At 41.2% G+C, this 16,493-nt stretch overlaps 1 protein-coding gene across 12 annotated transcripts in view; it reads left to right on the top strand.

The window, feature by feature from the left end:
* The window catches only part of TLE4 (TLE family member 4, transcriptional corepressor), a 178,103-nt gene that overhangs the window by 86,628 nt on the left and 74,982 nt on the right, over positions 1-16,493 (top strand). For 7 of the 12 annotated variants that reach the window (XM_053296550.1, XM_053296553.1, XM_053296546.1 and 4 more), the window contains 2 exons: positions 12,582-12,786; positions 14,217-14,233. In XM_053296550.1, coding sequence (XP_053152525.1) covers positions 12,582-12,786; positions 14,217-14,233 — 222 coding nt within the window. The remainder of the gene's footprint in view (positions 1-12,581; positions 12,787-14,216; positions 14,234-16,493) is intronic. The other 5 variants (XM_053296556.1, XM_053296554.1, XM_053296549.1 and 2 more) reach the window with 1 other exon arrangement.

Below are 16,493 nucleotides of genomic sequence, written 5' to 3'. Positions count from 1 at the left end.
TGTAATGCGCTCTACATGTGGCTGCCCTTGAAGAATCTTCTGAAACTGCAGCTAGTGCAAAATACGGCAGCTAGGATTTTATCTGGAGCTGCTTGCTGGGATCACATCACACCCATTTTGAAAGAGCTGCATTGACTGCCAATTAATTTCTGGGTCCAACTCAAGGTGCTGGTTTTTACCTTTAAAGCCCTTATCAGTTTGGGCCCTGGATACCTGAGGGACCGCCTGCTCCTAAGGGTTGCTGCCTGCTTGAAAAGGTCATATGAGGGGGCTCTGCTCTGGATGCTGACAATAAGGGAGGCTTGGCTGTTGTGCACATGGGACAGGGCCTTCTCTGTTGCTGCCCCCAGGCTCTGGAATTGTTCTCCCTGTGGCAATTCACTCCTCTGTTTCCATCACAGTTTTTAGAAAGTGTGTGAAATCTTGGCGTTTTACCCAGGCTTTTAATATGATTGCTGCTGCTGCTGGTTTGTATTTTTTATGGTTATATTGTGCTTGTATTTTAAATCATTTTAATCAGTTCTGTGTTTTTATATTCTAGCTTAATATTTTAATTGTGTAATTTTTATAGTCTTGTTTTAATTTTTCTGTGTGAACCACCTTGGGATTGTTTTAATGAAAGGCGGTATACAAATTTAACAATAAATAATAAATAAAATGTGGTACAGATAAGTGCATACAAGTTCTAATAAAAACTTAGCATCAGTGCATGCTGTTACCTCCAGGGCACCACTGGTCTGTGGCTCATGCTGTTAAATGCTAATGCATTTTTGCACTGGTGCTTAACACAGGGAAGAATTTCTGTCTCTATGTGCAAAGAGGCTGCCTTTTGCCTTTCAAATGAGTTTACTCTTTGGGCCTTTTGATCTGAAACAAAGGTTAAGGAATAAGGGCCAAGCTTTTGACTGGCATAACTTGGCGCAGCTCCACTGATTTCAGTTGACGTACTTTGATTTATGCCAGCTGAGAGTGGCTGCTTCTGAATCTTTGCTAGGGGAGAGGACTTGGCTGTCCCCGTTGATTCTGAACATTTTGATTTAATGTGCAGGGAGGGGACGGGAGCATTTTCTCTGTAAATTATGGATGGTAACAATTTCAGTTTGTTTAGTAAAGTCATTCCCACCAAATGTGTACGTGTTCAGAGCTGCCAGCCTCTGAGAGCCAGGGAGAGTGCTGTATAAATTAGTAATAGACTGTGACCTCTGTGCAGCAATCACTTATTTTTCTGGTTTTTTATTGTTTTGATCAAAGGCTCTGCCTATATTAAGCTATGCTTGGAGCTTAAAGGCTGTAAAACAAATTGGCCACCTGCTGTATACTGTACACAGATTGTTATGGTAGGAAGGCAGAAGAGGGGGTTGGCTTAATGGTGTGTCTGTTTCATGTTGTCTTTGTTTGCATGTTACAGGATACACTGAGATATGCTATACATTATTTAATCACAGGATTTATTTCTGCATGGGCCATGCAAGATAGCTTGGCTCTGATTATTTGCAGTTTGATACTACTGTATATGATTCTTTTTGGATCATTTAAATTAGATTTTGACGGTGTTACTTGGAATACTGCCTAAATAATTGTTGTTGGATCATAGTATTTGTTGAAAGGGTGGTGGTGTTTTTTTTAAAAATTCTATTTTCCTTCGCTTCAATTTTGTCAACTTTAAGGTAGCGACTGTGAAGTGAAAGAGCATTCCAACTATTTCCTGCACGAAATCAGTAGCTTGTTTTGAAGCATGCTAGTTCTCAGTCATATTGCCGAAGATCCTGCCATATTGTGGGGAACACTGAGAAGGTAGCCCAAAGAGGTGTTTGCCTTTAGCATGGTCTTTCGTTCTTTGCCCCTGTAAGCCTTCCTAAGGCAAATAAAGCCTGACTGGATTTTTGAAAAATAGCAGGGAAAGGGTGTGGACTGTGTACCATTAAAAAAACAAAAACAAAAAACCATTCATGAAAGGCAAGCACCAAAAAAAAAACAATAACAACAAAAACTCTGAACAGAGGATTATTTGGTCTCTGGTTTGGTTTAAGGTTCAAGAGGGAGGAGCAAAGGGAAACAAAAGCGTTGTGGGGAAATATATTGCTTAGCTGGTCCTCATAACCACTACATGGGAAGGAACATAGGTATGTTATGTTGCTGTGCCTGGGAACGTGTGGCCCAGAAATCAATTTCCCTACCCAGTCAGTGCACCCATAAAGGGCCAGTTCGCACGGTACTAAATTTGTCGGCCATAGCGCATGCAATAAAGACGTGTGCATACTGTGAATGTGCACATCCTTCTATCCTCCTGGCACAAGAGTATCTTTCACTAATTTGCATGGAAGGGCTTGTTTGGTTCTCCTCTTCTTAGAGGAGAGGAGAGCTGGTCTTGTGGTAGCAAGCATTACTTGTCCCCATAGCTAAGCAGGGTCTGCCCTGGTTGCATATGAATGGGAGATTTGATGTGTGAGCACTGCAAGATATTCCCCTCAGGGGATGGAAGCCGCTCTGGGAAGAGCAGAAGGTTTCAAGTTCCCTCCTGGCTTCTCCAAGATAGGACAAGATTTTATTTTATTTTTAATAGGACAAGATTTTTTTATTGAACCAACAAACTACCAAAGCATACAGCTGTTGCCAGTCTGTGAAGACAATACTGAGCTAGATAGACCAATGGTCTGACTCAGTATATGGCAGTTTCCTATGTTCCTATGTTGGTATTTGTAAAATATTTAATACCAGCCAGCTACAAATCAATTTGCCAGTGGCGAGTGCCCTCAGGCCTCTGACAAGAAGGACACCCTTACTCCTCACCAGAGCTCTCATTTCTACTGCCATTTTTGAGAAGGTGAAAAACAGCAGGAATACTTTCTGAGCAGTAGGAGAGGGCTCCCACTGTTTCTTGCATCTCTGTATCAGAGTGCAAATTACAGAAGACATGCTTCTTTCCTAAGACCTCTTCCTGTATCCCAGAAAACGATCTGAGGGAGACTGATGGTGACCACAAATAATGACTGGCTAGTAAGCTAAGCATAGATTTCTGGATCTCTGTTTAATAATACAGAGTTTATTTTTTCCTTTCTGGTTTTCTTCGCATATAACTTTCTAGATGCCTCATTTCTCTTCCTCCTCAACATTCTATTTCCTCACTTGCTAGTTGTTTTTGTATGCAGTGTGACTTGAATAGTAATACTAATGAGAATATTTTAATTGAATCATACCTCTATTTTCCGGGTAGTGTGGAAAGGATGAACATGCAGCATTCATGTGGGTTGAGATATAAAGTGAGGTCTTTGAGAGATTAATTTGTCAGTTAACATTAGAAATGTCTTTAGGTTGGAGGAGGATGTTAGGCCTGTTTAGATAATGGCATTGAGCTTTCAGGGTCTATAAGGGGAAAAGCACTAGATTACTCTGGCATGGCACTGCTTGGAATATATCCAGTAGAAACCTGAATCCTTTCCAGGAAAATAGGCTTCTGAATGTGCTGACTCTAACAAGAGACCATTAGAAGCTAATTTGACCATGGTTTATAAGCACATTGTGCTTTTAATTTGATCCTTTTTAGATATGTAGGGAGGGGATTTAAACTTGCCATCAATATCTCAGATCTTGCTATTAAGAAATGGCAATGAAATCTTTTTTAAGGTTCTGGGTTTTTCTTAATATGCCCCCCACCCCCGCAGACAAACACCTGCCCATTTTTTTGTCCTGGTTTATATTACAGCAAAATCTTTTTATGTGTTATAGATCTATTTATATTTTATAAATTTTATTTATATTTCATACTCTGGTATGGCTACCAAAAAAACATGAGCCACATCAAATGTGAGGAATTAGTGGGCCATACTCTTCTAAAATACTTTAAAGCTGTGTTCAGGGTAGAATTGGGCTCCTACTTCTAAAGATTATAAAAAGCCATGCCATATTTTATATGCATATGCCTTCTTACTTAAAGAGAGCTGGAGTATCCCTATTAAGATATTTTCTCTCAGAAAATTAACATGAGCCCCTGGTGGCGCAGTGGTAAAACTGCCGCCCTGTAACCAGAAGGTTACAAGTTCGATCCTGACCAGGGGCTCAAGGTTGACTCAGCCTTCCATCCTTCCGAGGTCGGTAAAATGAGTACCCAGAATGTTGGGGGCAATATGCTAAATCATTGTAAACCGCTTAGAGAGCTTCCAGCTATAGAGCGGTATATAAATGTAAGTGCTATTGCTATTGCTATGTACAAATGACTTACTCAAAATTTTCACCTGCCTTCTAAAGCCATGTCCAGACATTGTTGTTTGTGTGTACAGAAGTGTGCACACATGTGAATGACTGGTTTGTTTTATCCAGACACCGAGTCCTTCCCAGGGACCTGGGATGGCTGAAGTTTATTATCAATGTTGTTGCTGTTATTATAGATATCGTCGCAAAATATAGGCTGTTCCCAGTAAAGTTGCAGTGTGGGACAGTAGTCCACTAGTGGGACAATAATAATAATAATAATAATAATAATAATAATAATAATAATAATAATTATTATTATTATTATTATTATTATTATTATTAACACAGTCAGACAGGTGTTATTGACTGGTTTGTTTTATCCAGACATCGAGTCCTTCCCAAGGACCTGGGATGGCTGAATTTTATCATCAATACTGTTGGTTATTATAGATATCGTCGCAAAATATAGGCTGTTCCCAGTAAAGCTGCTTTTTGTAATTGGCTGATGGTGATTTCTGTGGCCCCTTTGGTGTTGAGGTGCTCTTCAAGGTCTTTTGGAACTGCACCCAGGGCACCAATTACCACTGGGATTATTTCGGTCTTTTTCTGCCACAGCCTTTCAATTTCAATTTGTAGATCTTTGTATTTTGTGATTTTTTCTACTTCTTTTTCTTCTATTCTGCTATCCCCTGGTATTTTTCTTCTATTCTGCTATCCCATAATAATAATAATAATAATAATAATAATAATAATAATAATAATAATAATAATAATTATTATTATTATTATTATTATTATTATTATTATTATTATTATTATTATTATTATTATTTAAAAAAAGCATTTATATCCTGCTCCTCCAGTACACGACTGCTCGGAGCAGCTCAAAACATTAATAGATATTGTATGAAGTTAAAAATTAATAAAAATTAAACAAGTTAAAAGACCAAGCTAAAACCACATTCATATTTTTTTTTCAAAAGTTTCAAATTAAAAAATTAGTGGTTAAAAACTAAGAACTAAAAAGCTAAAAAAACCCTACCAGATATAAGCAGCTGATAAAACATTAACAAGCATCTCTAAAAAGATGTGTCTTGAATTGTTATTGAAAAGCTCTGAGGGAGCCTAACACAGACACTTTGAATTTCAGAAGAGGAGATTTCTCCAAAATGAGGAGTATGGTGAAAAGAAAGCTGAAAGGGAAAATCAGGAGAGTCACTTGGCTCCAGAATGCATGGAGTTTACTCAAAACCACAATACTAGAAGCCCAGTTAGATTGTATACTCAAAAGGAGGATGGCAGCATGGCTAACAGGTAACATCAAGGAAGCCATTAAAGGGAAGAAGACTGAGGATACTGAGCATATACCTGTTCCTGAACCAGGCTTTTCGGAGATGGAGGCTTAATTACTCAGTCAGATAGAAGTGCCAAAAGATGATGTTCTAAACTGTCTGGAAAATCTGAAAACTAACAAATTGTCAGGGCCGGAAGGCATCCATCCAAGAGTCCTCAAAGAACTTAACTGTGAAATTACCAGCCTCCTTGCAAAAATATATACCTTATCCCAGCAATCAGGCTCTGAACCAGAGGACTGGAAAGCAGCAAATGTAAACCAATTTTCAAAAAGGGATCCAGGGGTGATCTGGGAAATTACAGGCCGGTTAGCTTTATGTCTGTTCCCGTCAAATTGATGGAAAGCATCCTTAAGGATAAAATTGTAAAGTACATAGAACAGGCCCTGCCGGGAAAGAACCAGCATGGCTTCTGCAAAGGTAAATCTTGCCTCACAAAACTTTTGGAGTTCTTTGAGAGTGTCAGCAAGTGTGTAGGTAAAGGTGATCCAGTTGGCATAATTTATCTGGACTTTCAAAAAGCTTTTGACAAAGTTCCTCATGAAAGACTCTTGGGAAAAGTTAGCAGTCATGGGATAAGGGGACAAGTACATGTGCAGATTGCTAACTGGTTAAAGGAAAGGAAACAGAGGGTAGGGATAAATGGAGAGTTTTCACAATGGAGGGAAGTAAGAAGTGGGGTCACCCAGGAATCTGTACTGGGACCGGTGATTTTTAATTTACTAATAAATGATCTAGAAGTAGGGTTAAACAGCGAGGTGGCCAAATTTGCAGATGATACCAAACTCTTGCGGGTAGTGAAATCCAAAACGGATTGTGAGGAGCTCCAAAAGGATCTCTCCAAACTGTGTGAGTGGGTGACAAAATGGCAAATGCGGTTAAATGTTGGCACATTGGGACAAAACCCCCAAAATCAAGTATACGTTGATGGGATCTGAGCTGTCAGTGACTGACCAGGAGCCTGATCTTGGGGTCATGGTGGAAAGCTCATTGAAAGTGTCGACTCAATGTGTGGCAGCTGTGAAAAAGGCCAATTCCATGCTAGGTATCATTAGGAAGGGTGTTGAAAATGAAACTGATAATTTTATAATGCCCTTATACAAAACTATGGTGCGGCCACCCCTGGAATACTGAATATAATTCTGATCACCATATCTAAAAAAGGACATTGTAGAACTGGAAAAGGTGCAGAAGACGGCAACCGAGATGATCAGGGGCCTAGAGAGCACCTTGCTTATGAGGCAAGGCTACAACACCTGGGGTTATTTAGTTTAGAAAAAAGATGACTGTGAGGAGACATGATAGAGGTCTATAAAATTATGCATGGTGTGGAGTAAGTGGATAGAAAGAAATTCTTCTCCCTCTCCCATAACACTAGAACCAGGGGTCATCCCATGAAATTGATTGCCAGGAAATCTAGGACCAACAAACGGAAGTACTTTTTCACACAACGCATAATCAACTTGTGGAATTCTCTGCCCCAAGATGTGGTGACAGCCAACAACCTGGATGGCTTTAAGAAGGGTTTGGATAACTTCATGGATGAGAGGTCTGTCAACGGCTATTAGTTGGAGGGCTATAGGCCACTTCCAGCCTCAAAGGCAGGATTCTTCTGAGTAACAGTTGCAGGGGAGTAACAGCAGGAGAGAGGGCATGTTCTCAACTCCTGCCTGTAGGCTTCCAGCGGCATCTGGTGAGACAGGATGCTGGACTATATGGGCTTTGGGCCTGATCCAGCATGGCTGTTCTTATGGGAGGGAGCATGGTGAAGCTCCTCTGGGGGGGGGGGGGCGTTCCAAAGTCATGGGGCAACAACTGAAAAGCCCATCTAGTCCTCGCCAACCAATTTTGTTAGTGACTAATTACAAACCCCTTCAGATGCAGGGTACAGATAGGAGGTGTACTATTGCATGTGTTTATATAATGTGTGAATAACTGTTTACATGTGTATATACATGTTTATATGCATATACTTCACACAGATGGTATGCGAGTTTAACGTTATGTATGAATAGGACTTAGGATAATGCTTTTTAGAAATTATACACTGATGTTCTTTGCTGGTGTGATTTCCTCAGAGCCAGAGGGGTATCTAGGGAAAATAGCGCCTAGGGCAAGCACTGAAATTGTGCCCCCTGTCCAAACATATGACACCCATCTTTCACATAACTTTACCATAATATCAGCTGAAAAATACAAGTCAAGCTCGTTAATCTTTTAATCTTTCAAAAACTATTTAGCAGTGGACGTAGCCAGACCAAAAAATGCTGGGAAACTACAAATTTCAGTATGCTGGGGCTCATGAAATACCTAAATACTATGTGGAGGTGTATTTGGAAAACTAAACAGAAGTGCCTGTCTAATTCTCTACTATGCATTGTAGCATCACTATTACATAAGTTTTAAAAATAAATGGAGAATTTGACTTTTCCCAGATACTCTGAAAATAATTAAAGGATATGCAGAGTAAACTGTTTCACTGCTTGGAATATATTCTAGTATTTCAAAAAGACAGTTAAAATGAGAGAAAGAGGGCAAGGAACTCCCGGTGGGCATTAATACTAAGGATTTCACACTGATTCAAAGATAAACTCACCATTAATAGCAATATTATTAAGACATCACATTAACTCACTTATTACAAGAAGCAAAATAAGAGCAAATGAATAACATCCTAGCTCATAAGCTTCAGCTCAGTATTCACAAGCCCTGATTCTTTGTACATAGTGCCAATCTGAATATGTGTTCAGTGAATTATATTATATTAAATTTTTTTTAATTTTTTTTACCTGTAGCCCCTTTGGGGGGCTTCCTAAAGGCTGTGGGGGGGATCTGCAAAGGTTCCCCCTCCCCCCACTGGCCTCTAGGGTCTCACAGGGACTATTTGAGCATGTGCAGTGGCCATTTTAAAAAAGTTTTTTTAAAGGGTGCTGAAAACAAAATGGCTGTCGCACATGCTCAAATGGCCTCTGCAAGGCCTGACATGGCATAGGGCCTCACAGAGGCCATTTGAGCATGCACGGTGGCCATTTTGTTTTCAGTGGCCATTTTTAATTTTTTTTTAATTTAAAAAAAATGGCGCCCCCCTTCAAGTGGCACCCGGGGCACGTGCCTTGCCTGCCCCACCCTAGATACGCCCCTGCTCAGAGCCCAAGAGCTTCTCATCCACTGATCAACTAGAGACTATTTTTATATCTGTAAGTGGAGGATGTTGGCATAACACATAGAAGTGGTACATACAGAGCTCTGCCCAATTTGTGATACTGTACCCTGTGACTGAAAACCTCTGGCTTGATGACATTTGCATAATTTGTATGAATCACCAGAGTATTGGAAGTAGGGTAGGATTCAAGTCAATATTACATTTTTAAAAGTGGCTGAGATCTGGAGTACCAAAGGGGGTGTGTAACAGATAGATGTGTGCCGACTTAGGCAGCCTTTCCCACTAAAGTTGTGTCGTTCCTGGGTGGGTCAGGTGTGGCAGGAAGCACTCTTATGGAAACAAGCAATGCAAAGTCAAACAAGCTGAAGGTCAGGAGCCAAAGATCTGTCCGGTAGGAGCAGGCAAGTCAGAGTCAAAACAGGGAATGTGTCAGAAGCCAAAGATAAGTCCATTAGAAGCAGGCAGGATTGAAGTCCAAAAGCAAGCAAAGGGTCAGAAGCCAGAGAGACCAAGAACAGGATGCAGAGGCAGGATCAAGGTAGCACCTGTCCACAACACAGTTGCTTCAGCAAATGGTGGAGGCAAACTGAGGCCTTAAATACAGAGCTAGCACTGCAGTCCCACCCAAGCCTGGAATGTCTTAAAGGGGCTGTACCATATTTCTGAAGCGTTAGCTGCGGCATAGTTGGGTGGCTGCTGGTGGGGATTGGGGTGCTTCAGGTTCATTCTCTGACTCAGAGGGCAAGGATGTGTTGAGGAGGTCAGCAGGTGCTGGCATTTCTATCGGTGGGGATGAGGGCCCCTCAAAGCTTGCCTCATCCTGTCAGTCCTTGTGGTCACAATTCAAGCAACACAACCACCATCTCGAGAGCCCATGGTGTCCAGCTCAGGGGTCATGGCAACCTCTTTATTCTGGGACTCTTCTGTGTCAGACTTGGGATTAATGACAGTCTGCACCAAGCCCACGGTGGGAGGGCAAATTCTGTGGTCCCTACCTTCCCTTCAGAGCACCCTGTAACTAGTATAAACATGTCCCTGAAAGTTGTGCAACCCTCAAGGGCATACTTCTGTGTGTCACAGAGCACTTCAAGGGGGAAGGAGTGATGTGTAACAGTCAATTCACTCAGTGCTCCTTCCCAAAAGCACTCTATGACATATGGAAGTATATCCCTGAGGGCTGTGTGATCTTCAGGTACTTATTTCTACCAGTTCCAGTGTGCTTTGAAGGGAAGATAAGAATCCACCCTCCTCACTGGGTGCATCCTTAGTGGGGAAGGCTGCAAAGTGGTGTGTAACTAACCATTACATGCCCTTTTGGGTAGTCCAGATTTCAGCCAGAGACTGCCAGTGAGGGGCAGATGCCTCTTCCATTTCACATCTGATCCTAAATTAATCAGTTTCGTTCAGTTTGAATGAGACTTCTCAGCTCTGTCAGAAGTATGCTGGAGTTCCATGTATTGCCTACACCCCTCCTGATCTTGACATAAGCCTTCCCTCCAGCTCCCATCACTTTGCATTACCTACAGCAGGCTGGCAGGGGATAGTTCAGACTACCAGGAGACCTCTGTCTCTTCCATGCATGTATGATGTGTTAGAAGTATCTAGGCACTATGGGAGCTGCAGTTCTTAGATCATCCAAGAAAGTATTAATAAACGAGGGGGAAAATTATCATTCTGGTGAGAACTGATATTTGTCCTGACATGCTCTTAACTCTTAACATGCTCTTAAAAGAGGGAATCAAAATACTCATGCAAATAATATGAAGCTGGCCTGCCCCCTATCCCTCGCCCTCAGTACAGCTGTAGAAGCATATTGACTGAATTGTGGGAGTAGTGGGGAGGTCCTCTTAGCCCCTGCAAGACATGCACAAAATCTGGGTTGGGGCTGGAGGTGAGTGCCTGTGAGGAGAATCTTAACCCTCCCCTAATAGTTGTTGTGCCTCCATTGGCAACCCAAGAACCCTCCATGCACTTTGATCCCATTTGGCTATGGTGATGGGGCACTATGAGCAGACAATGCACTTCAGAAAAGCACTTCCACACTTGCCCTGCATAGCTGATGATGTGAAGGGGCTGAATTTGCTATATCACAATTTTTATTTCAAGGATTGAAAGTTGCTAGAGAGCAATAAACACTGGGGTGTCCCCCCCCCCCTTTTTCTTTTTCTTTTTCTTTTTTTGCTTTTTGGCCTTGTAAATCTGCTGTGGCTTCAAGATTAATTTTAGTCTGAACAGAAGCCAGATATTGGCTAACTTTGAAATTTTGGCCTCACACACCTGCTGTGGCTAAAAGATTAATTTTAGTTTTAACAGAAGCCAAATGTTGGCTAATCTTTCCAAAACTTTAGAATTGCTTTCTGTGGATTATAAAATTGTAAATAAAAAACTCCACACATTTGCATCTGGCTTTAATCCAGGGAGAAAGGAAGAACTAATTATATGTACCTTTTTTAAAGTAATGAATTTGATTAAAAGGTAAGATTTATGAACAGTGTAGCATTGCCTTCTAGATAGTATGGGAAAGGCTAGGGATTTTAAGGAGGGTGTTTCTGATACATGAAAATGCCAGTGTTTGCTTCTGTCCCTTTTAAAAAGGGACATTTCTAAAGGCATGAAGTGGAAGGAAGCAGTAAAGCAAAGACTTTACTATGTTTGTTCAAAGAAGATTGTTCTAGTTTGTGGAAGTGAAAACAGATTTCAAAGCCACTCTGTGAATTATATGAAGGGGGAAAGTGGGCTTTTGTTGGTGCAAGTATGAAGTGAAACATTTGCCTGTTGGGACAGATTGAGCATGACATATTTCCTCCCTCTCCACCACCTCCCCCTGCCACCTTCGTTCTTTCCTCCCCCTCTCATTCAACAGCATCAACAAGCCATCTCCCCCACAATGGTTAGTATAGTAGAGAGCTTGATGCAGCCTTGGCTGAGGTCAAGCACTCCAATTCTAACCTCTCAAGGGCTTTCTCTATGTATTGCCAGTGTACTGGTAAAAATGACTTTAAACTCTTGTCAGCGCAGTTACTGGTGCATGCATCACAGTCCCACTCAAATAAACCTGTCACAACACAGAGTCAGCAGCTAGAGAAGAGTACAAGGGCAGGCCTCTAGCTTTTCATTGGAGCATCACTAAACGTGCACAGAGTGCCCAATTATTTCAGCATTATTGAGCAAGCCTACAGGAGGACCCAAGCCTTGCTACATTAGATTTTCTTTAGTAATTTGCTCAAGTACCGCTGAGGACACTTAAAGGACTTAAAACGGTGGCTGCAACTAGTTTCCTTTTCTGGATTGTTAATTCAGGTTTCCTCTTTCAAATTAACTCTCACTGCATGCTGTGTGGCAGCTCTGGGAGAACTGTTTAACGCTAATTTTCTCAATTTTCAGCTTTCTCTTTAAAAAAAACTTTATTACTGCTTTTATAGTTAACTCGTGTGTTTTGATTAGACATGTGTATCTGTGTAACTGCTCCTGGAAGAATAATGTTGTAAGGGCAGCACTTGAGATGTCAGTTTTTGTTCTTATCAGTGTTGCAGTTGAAAAATTGTTTAATAAAGCCTGTAATGTGCCACCTTCTCCCCCACCCCTCCTTTTGGCCCCAAACGGAGCTCTGGATTCAGGCGATATGTGTTAAGATGTTTTCCAAACAATAAAAGATTGTGTACTTCAGTCAAGAGAAACCGTTACATTCATCAGATGTCCTCGCCTATACTGAAGCACTGTACCATTTTTAACTGGTGGATTAATTTGTAAAAAGCAAGGCAATTGATTGGTTGACAGCCCTTGAAAACACCCAGGTGCAATCCAGCTCAGAGTTAACTGTGCTTAAAGCTCCCTTCCTCAGAACAAATTCAATATCTGTGTTTAATTTTTCACAGCAGCAGCAACTCCAGGCCCAGCATTTATCACATGGACATGGTCTCCCAGTGCCTCTCACTCCACATCCTTCAGGACTGCAGCCACCCGCCATCCCACCCATAGGCAGCAGCGCTGGCCTTTTAGCCTTGTCAAGCGCCCTTGGGGGACAGTCCCATCTTCCTATTAAAGATGAAAAGAAACATCATGATAACGATCACCAAAGAGGTAAGAGAAGTTTCACTGCCTGAGGGATGGATGTTTGGATATACAGCCTGGCCCTTCACGAGAGGGTTGGACGGGTAGTGAGAGATTTGGCGCGTTTTCAGAGGAGAAGATTTTCAAACTCATAGGCCACCTTTGGCTGACCATCTCTTTAACAGCTCTGTCCACTTGCCCTTGCTGCCTCGTGTTGAATTATCTTCCTAAAAATGTACATGGTACCATATTGTTTCCTTCAAATCCTTCTGCAAAACTCTCCTGCTGACATATTGTGGAAAATTATGCAGAGCAGTGTCATTGGAATTAGGACAAATTCATAATTTCTTAACCTGACCTTTTAATTTCAATAGGATCACTTTGAGTAATTTGTCAACCTCCTTTTCCACATCACCTTTGGCTTATACCTTAAATCTTCATTCTCAGCTGTAACAAAGTTGGGAGCACTTTCTTGCTTGTTTTCCTTTCTCCCTCTTTCCTTCCCTCTGTTGTTCTCCTCACCATCTCTCTTACATTGTAAGCTCTTTGGGGTAGGGACCTGTCTGTGTTACACATGTAACTTTGTAATGTACAACAACACATATTTATATACAGCTTTTCAACAAACGTTTTCAAAATGGTTTACAAAGAGAAATAACAAATAAATAAACAAGATGGATCCCTGTCCCCAAAGAGCTAATAATCTAAAAGGAAACATAAAATAGACACCAGCAACAGTCATTGGAGGTACTGTGCTGGGGGTAGATAGGGCCAGTTACTCTCCCTCTGCTAAATAAAGAGAATCACCACATTAAAAAGGTGCCTGTGTGATTGGAATCCCCACTAATGTGCAGAGCTTATGCATGTGGCATCCCACCCACCCCATCATGCTGATGTTCTACTCAATGACTAGACTTCTGGGGTGAGAGTTGTGAGGATGCTGCAGGAAGTACATTATCCCAGACCTGCTTCTTGGGGTGTGTGTGTGTGTGTGTGTAAGCAAACATAAGAAGAGTGCTACTGTGTAGGTAAGTAATCCATAGATGCCCTTGTTTTCTGAAGTTGTATGGATAGCATTGTTAAATGGGTGCTCTTTTACACCGTAGAAGACTGCAGTGGACCATAGTGCTACGGGATAACAAGGGAATAAAAACAGTGGACTTTGTTCCTATCTTGTCAGTCTGAAAAATGTTTAGCTCTATCTTGACTTGTAGATTACTTGTAGAGTATTTACTATTACATTTTAGTCAGTCAAAAGATGTATTCAAATGATAGATTTCAAATTTATAAAATCAGTTGTATATATTAACTCTACGAAAACGTTAAGTTCTGTGCAATGTATTTAATTATTTATTAAATAACTTTAGGAAATATATGAAATTTATACTTTTAAGTAAACTGTTTCTCTCTCTCCCCCCTCCCCCGCCCCGCTCTTGCTGCTATTGCTATTCTGCATGAAGACAGAGACTCCATAAAGGTAAGACTGCATTTCACAGGTGGAAGAAATAACTTAAGGAACGGCAGTACATTTCATTACAATTGAACGAAAGCACAGGAAATGGTAGCTCGATGATGACATTCTTATTGGTTAGCGGAGTCTTCAGTAGACTGCTTCAAAAGTACTACATATAGTGCCTTCAAAGATACTACAACCACAGCTGTATCAGTCACCATTTATTCATGCTAACTGGTTGTCTGATTTCAGAAAATTGCAGCCTGATGTTATCAGAAACTCATCAGGAAATGAGATACCAAGATAAGAACTGCTACATGCAGCCCCTTTTAGAGAAACTTTAGATTCCGGGGAAACTAACACTCACTGGATTTCCCCTGCTTCCTTATGGTCTAATTCCTATGAAGCCCTTCATCCCAATTTACAGCTCTATAAGACTGAAGTGACAAGAGCCCACATTCTGTGTGCTTGTCTCCCATCTGTTAAATTGTTGTCTGGAATGACTCCCACAATTCAAGCCTAGCAATGAATATTTTCATTGGAGTTTAGTGATAGAACCTAGAGGCTTTTGGTATTTTTAACACAAATTAGCTGTATGGAAGCATGGCTTTTCAGATCTCTGGCCCTGAAAAGCTTCCTAAGTGGGAGCACCAATCTATCATCAGCAGGAGCTAAGACAAATGTCTTTCTAGTAGCATCCTCCAAACTTCTGGGTATGATTTATTCTATGTGCTGGTATTGGATGTGTGCACAATTCAGTATTGGAATTCGTCAAGTAGATGAGAACTGTGTGTGTGTGCCAATGAGACAAAAAGGTTCTAGCAGCAGGTAAAATGACAAAATACTAAATCAATTCAGTCAGTAAACACAAGAAAAACCAAATTAAAATCAACAGTATAACCACAGCACAATAAAATAACTTGAACCAGCAAGTAAATTAAAAACCTTTCAGTACAAAAAGGTTTTAATTAATTTCCTAAAAGTTACCAGTGAGACAGTCAACTGGATCTCCCATGGCATAAGGGCGTGCAGAACCTAGTGATTCTACTCCAGGAAGTACTGATGAAATATCAAATGAATCTGTTCTACTCTTCTCCAATTCTGGAGTGGATTTTGCTCTAGCATACAAGGTGCATAGATAGTGCTGCCTCCAACATAGCAAGGGGCCCCAGAAATATCAGGAGAAGCCCAGGCCACAGTGCATCCGCCTCTCAGGTGTTTCTGGAATGTGCCCGGAACCTGCTGAAAAGCAGTGGGTCCTGGGTCTGCTCCAGAAATGCTTCCATATCATAATATTGTTGCTGAATTCTAGGCTAGCTGAAGTTTTGGAACACTCATTATAGGTCACCTCCACATAGGGTGTATTGAAGCAATCCATTCTGGAGATAACTAAGACATGTATCAAAATTGTTAGGCCTATGTCTTCCAAGAAAGGTGCAGGCAGCAAGCCATTTTAAGCTGGTAAAAATGGTAGTCTTGCCTAGAAACTATTGCTGCATTCTTCCTATATATAGCAAAATAGAGACTGTTTGCACTTAGGGACCTAACAGTGAAAAAGACTGAGGACTGATTCTCCTTCTTCTGTCTCCAAAGCCTCATTGACTCAACACTAAAAATGTGATCTGTTCATTCAATAAAAAAATCTTGTATTGTTTTGAAAACAAGGCCTTTTTGAATACAAGGCCTCAGGCCTTTTTGAATCTGGAGAGCAACAGTTCCAAACTAGGGGATCAGCTGCAGAGAGGACACCATAAAAAGAGTTCAGTGTTGCACACATTGTGAGATATGCTACCCAGACATGCATCACTGTCTTTGGAATTTGCCCTGATCCAATAGGAAATGCCTTATTTAGATACGAACATGCACATCTAACATGAACCTCAGAAGGTTGATTAGAAATGGCTTCCTGCTGAAAACCATCCTTATCTTATTCTTGAAATGGGGATGGTCTGCAGCCTGAGCCATATTCCATTCTTCTGCAGGGTACTGCTTACAGCTTTGTCGTGTTGCAAAAGAGCAAAATTGACCTTGTTCCTGTCAGTTTCACAGTTGCCCTCAGGGGTGCTTAACAGCTGCAAACTGACAAGAACTGTCAGTTTCCCATCTGTGGTAACTTTCAGTGTGTTCAGCGGGGGCAGCAGAATTGCCTTTCTGCAGATTGGACAAATCAGCACTGAATCAAATTACTAGAGATGCCAGCAAACTTCTAGAAGCTCAATCTTGGAGAAGAGTTCTGGGAACTCATCAAAGCCCACCTCAAAGACGTGAGTTTTTCATCTCCCAA

Source organism: Hemicordylus capensis, chromosome 2 (assembly GCF_027244095.1).
Source record: "Hemicordylus capensis ecotype Gifberg chromosome 2, rHemCap1.1.pri, whole genome shotgun sequence".
Lineage (NCBI taxonomy): Eukaryota > Metazoa > Chordata > Lepidosauria > Squamata > Cordylidae > Hemicordylus > Hemicordylus capensis.
This window is presented reverse-complemented; position numbering and strand designations above follow the sequence as displayed.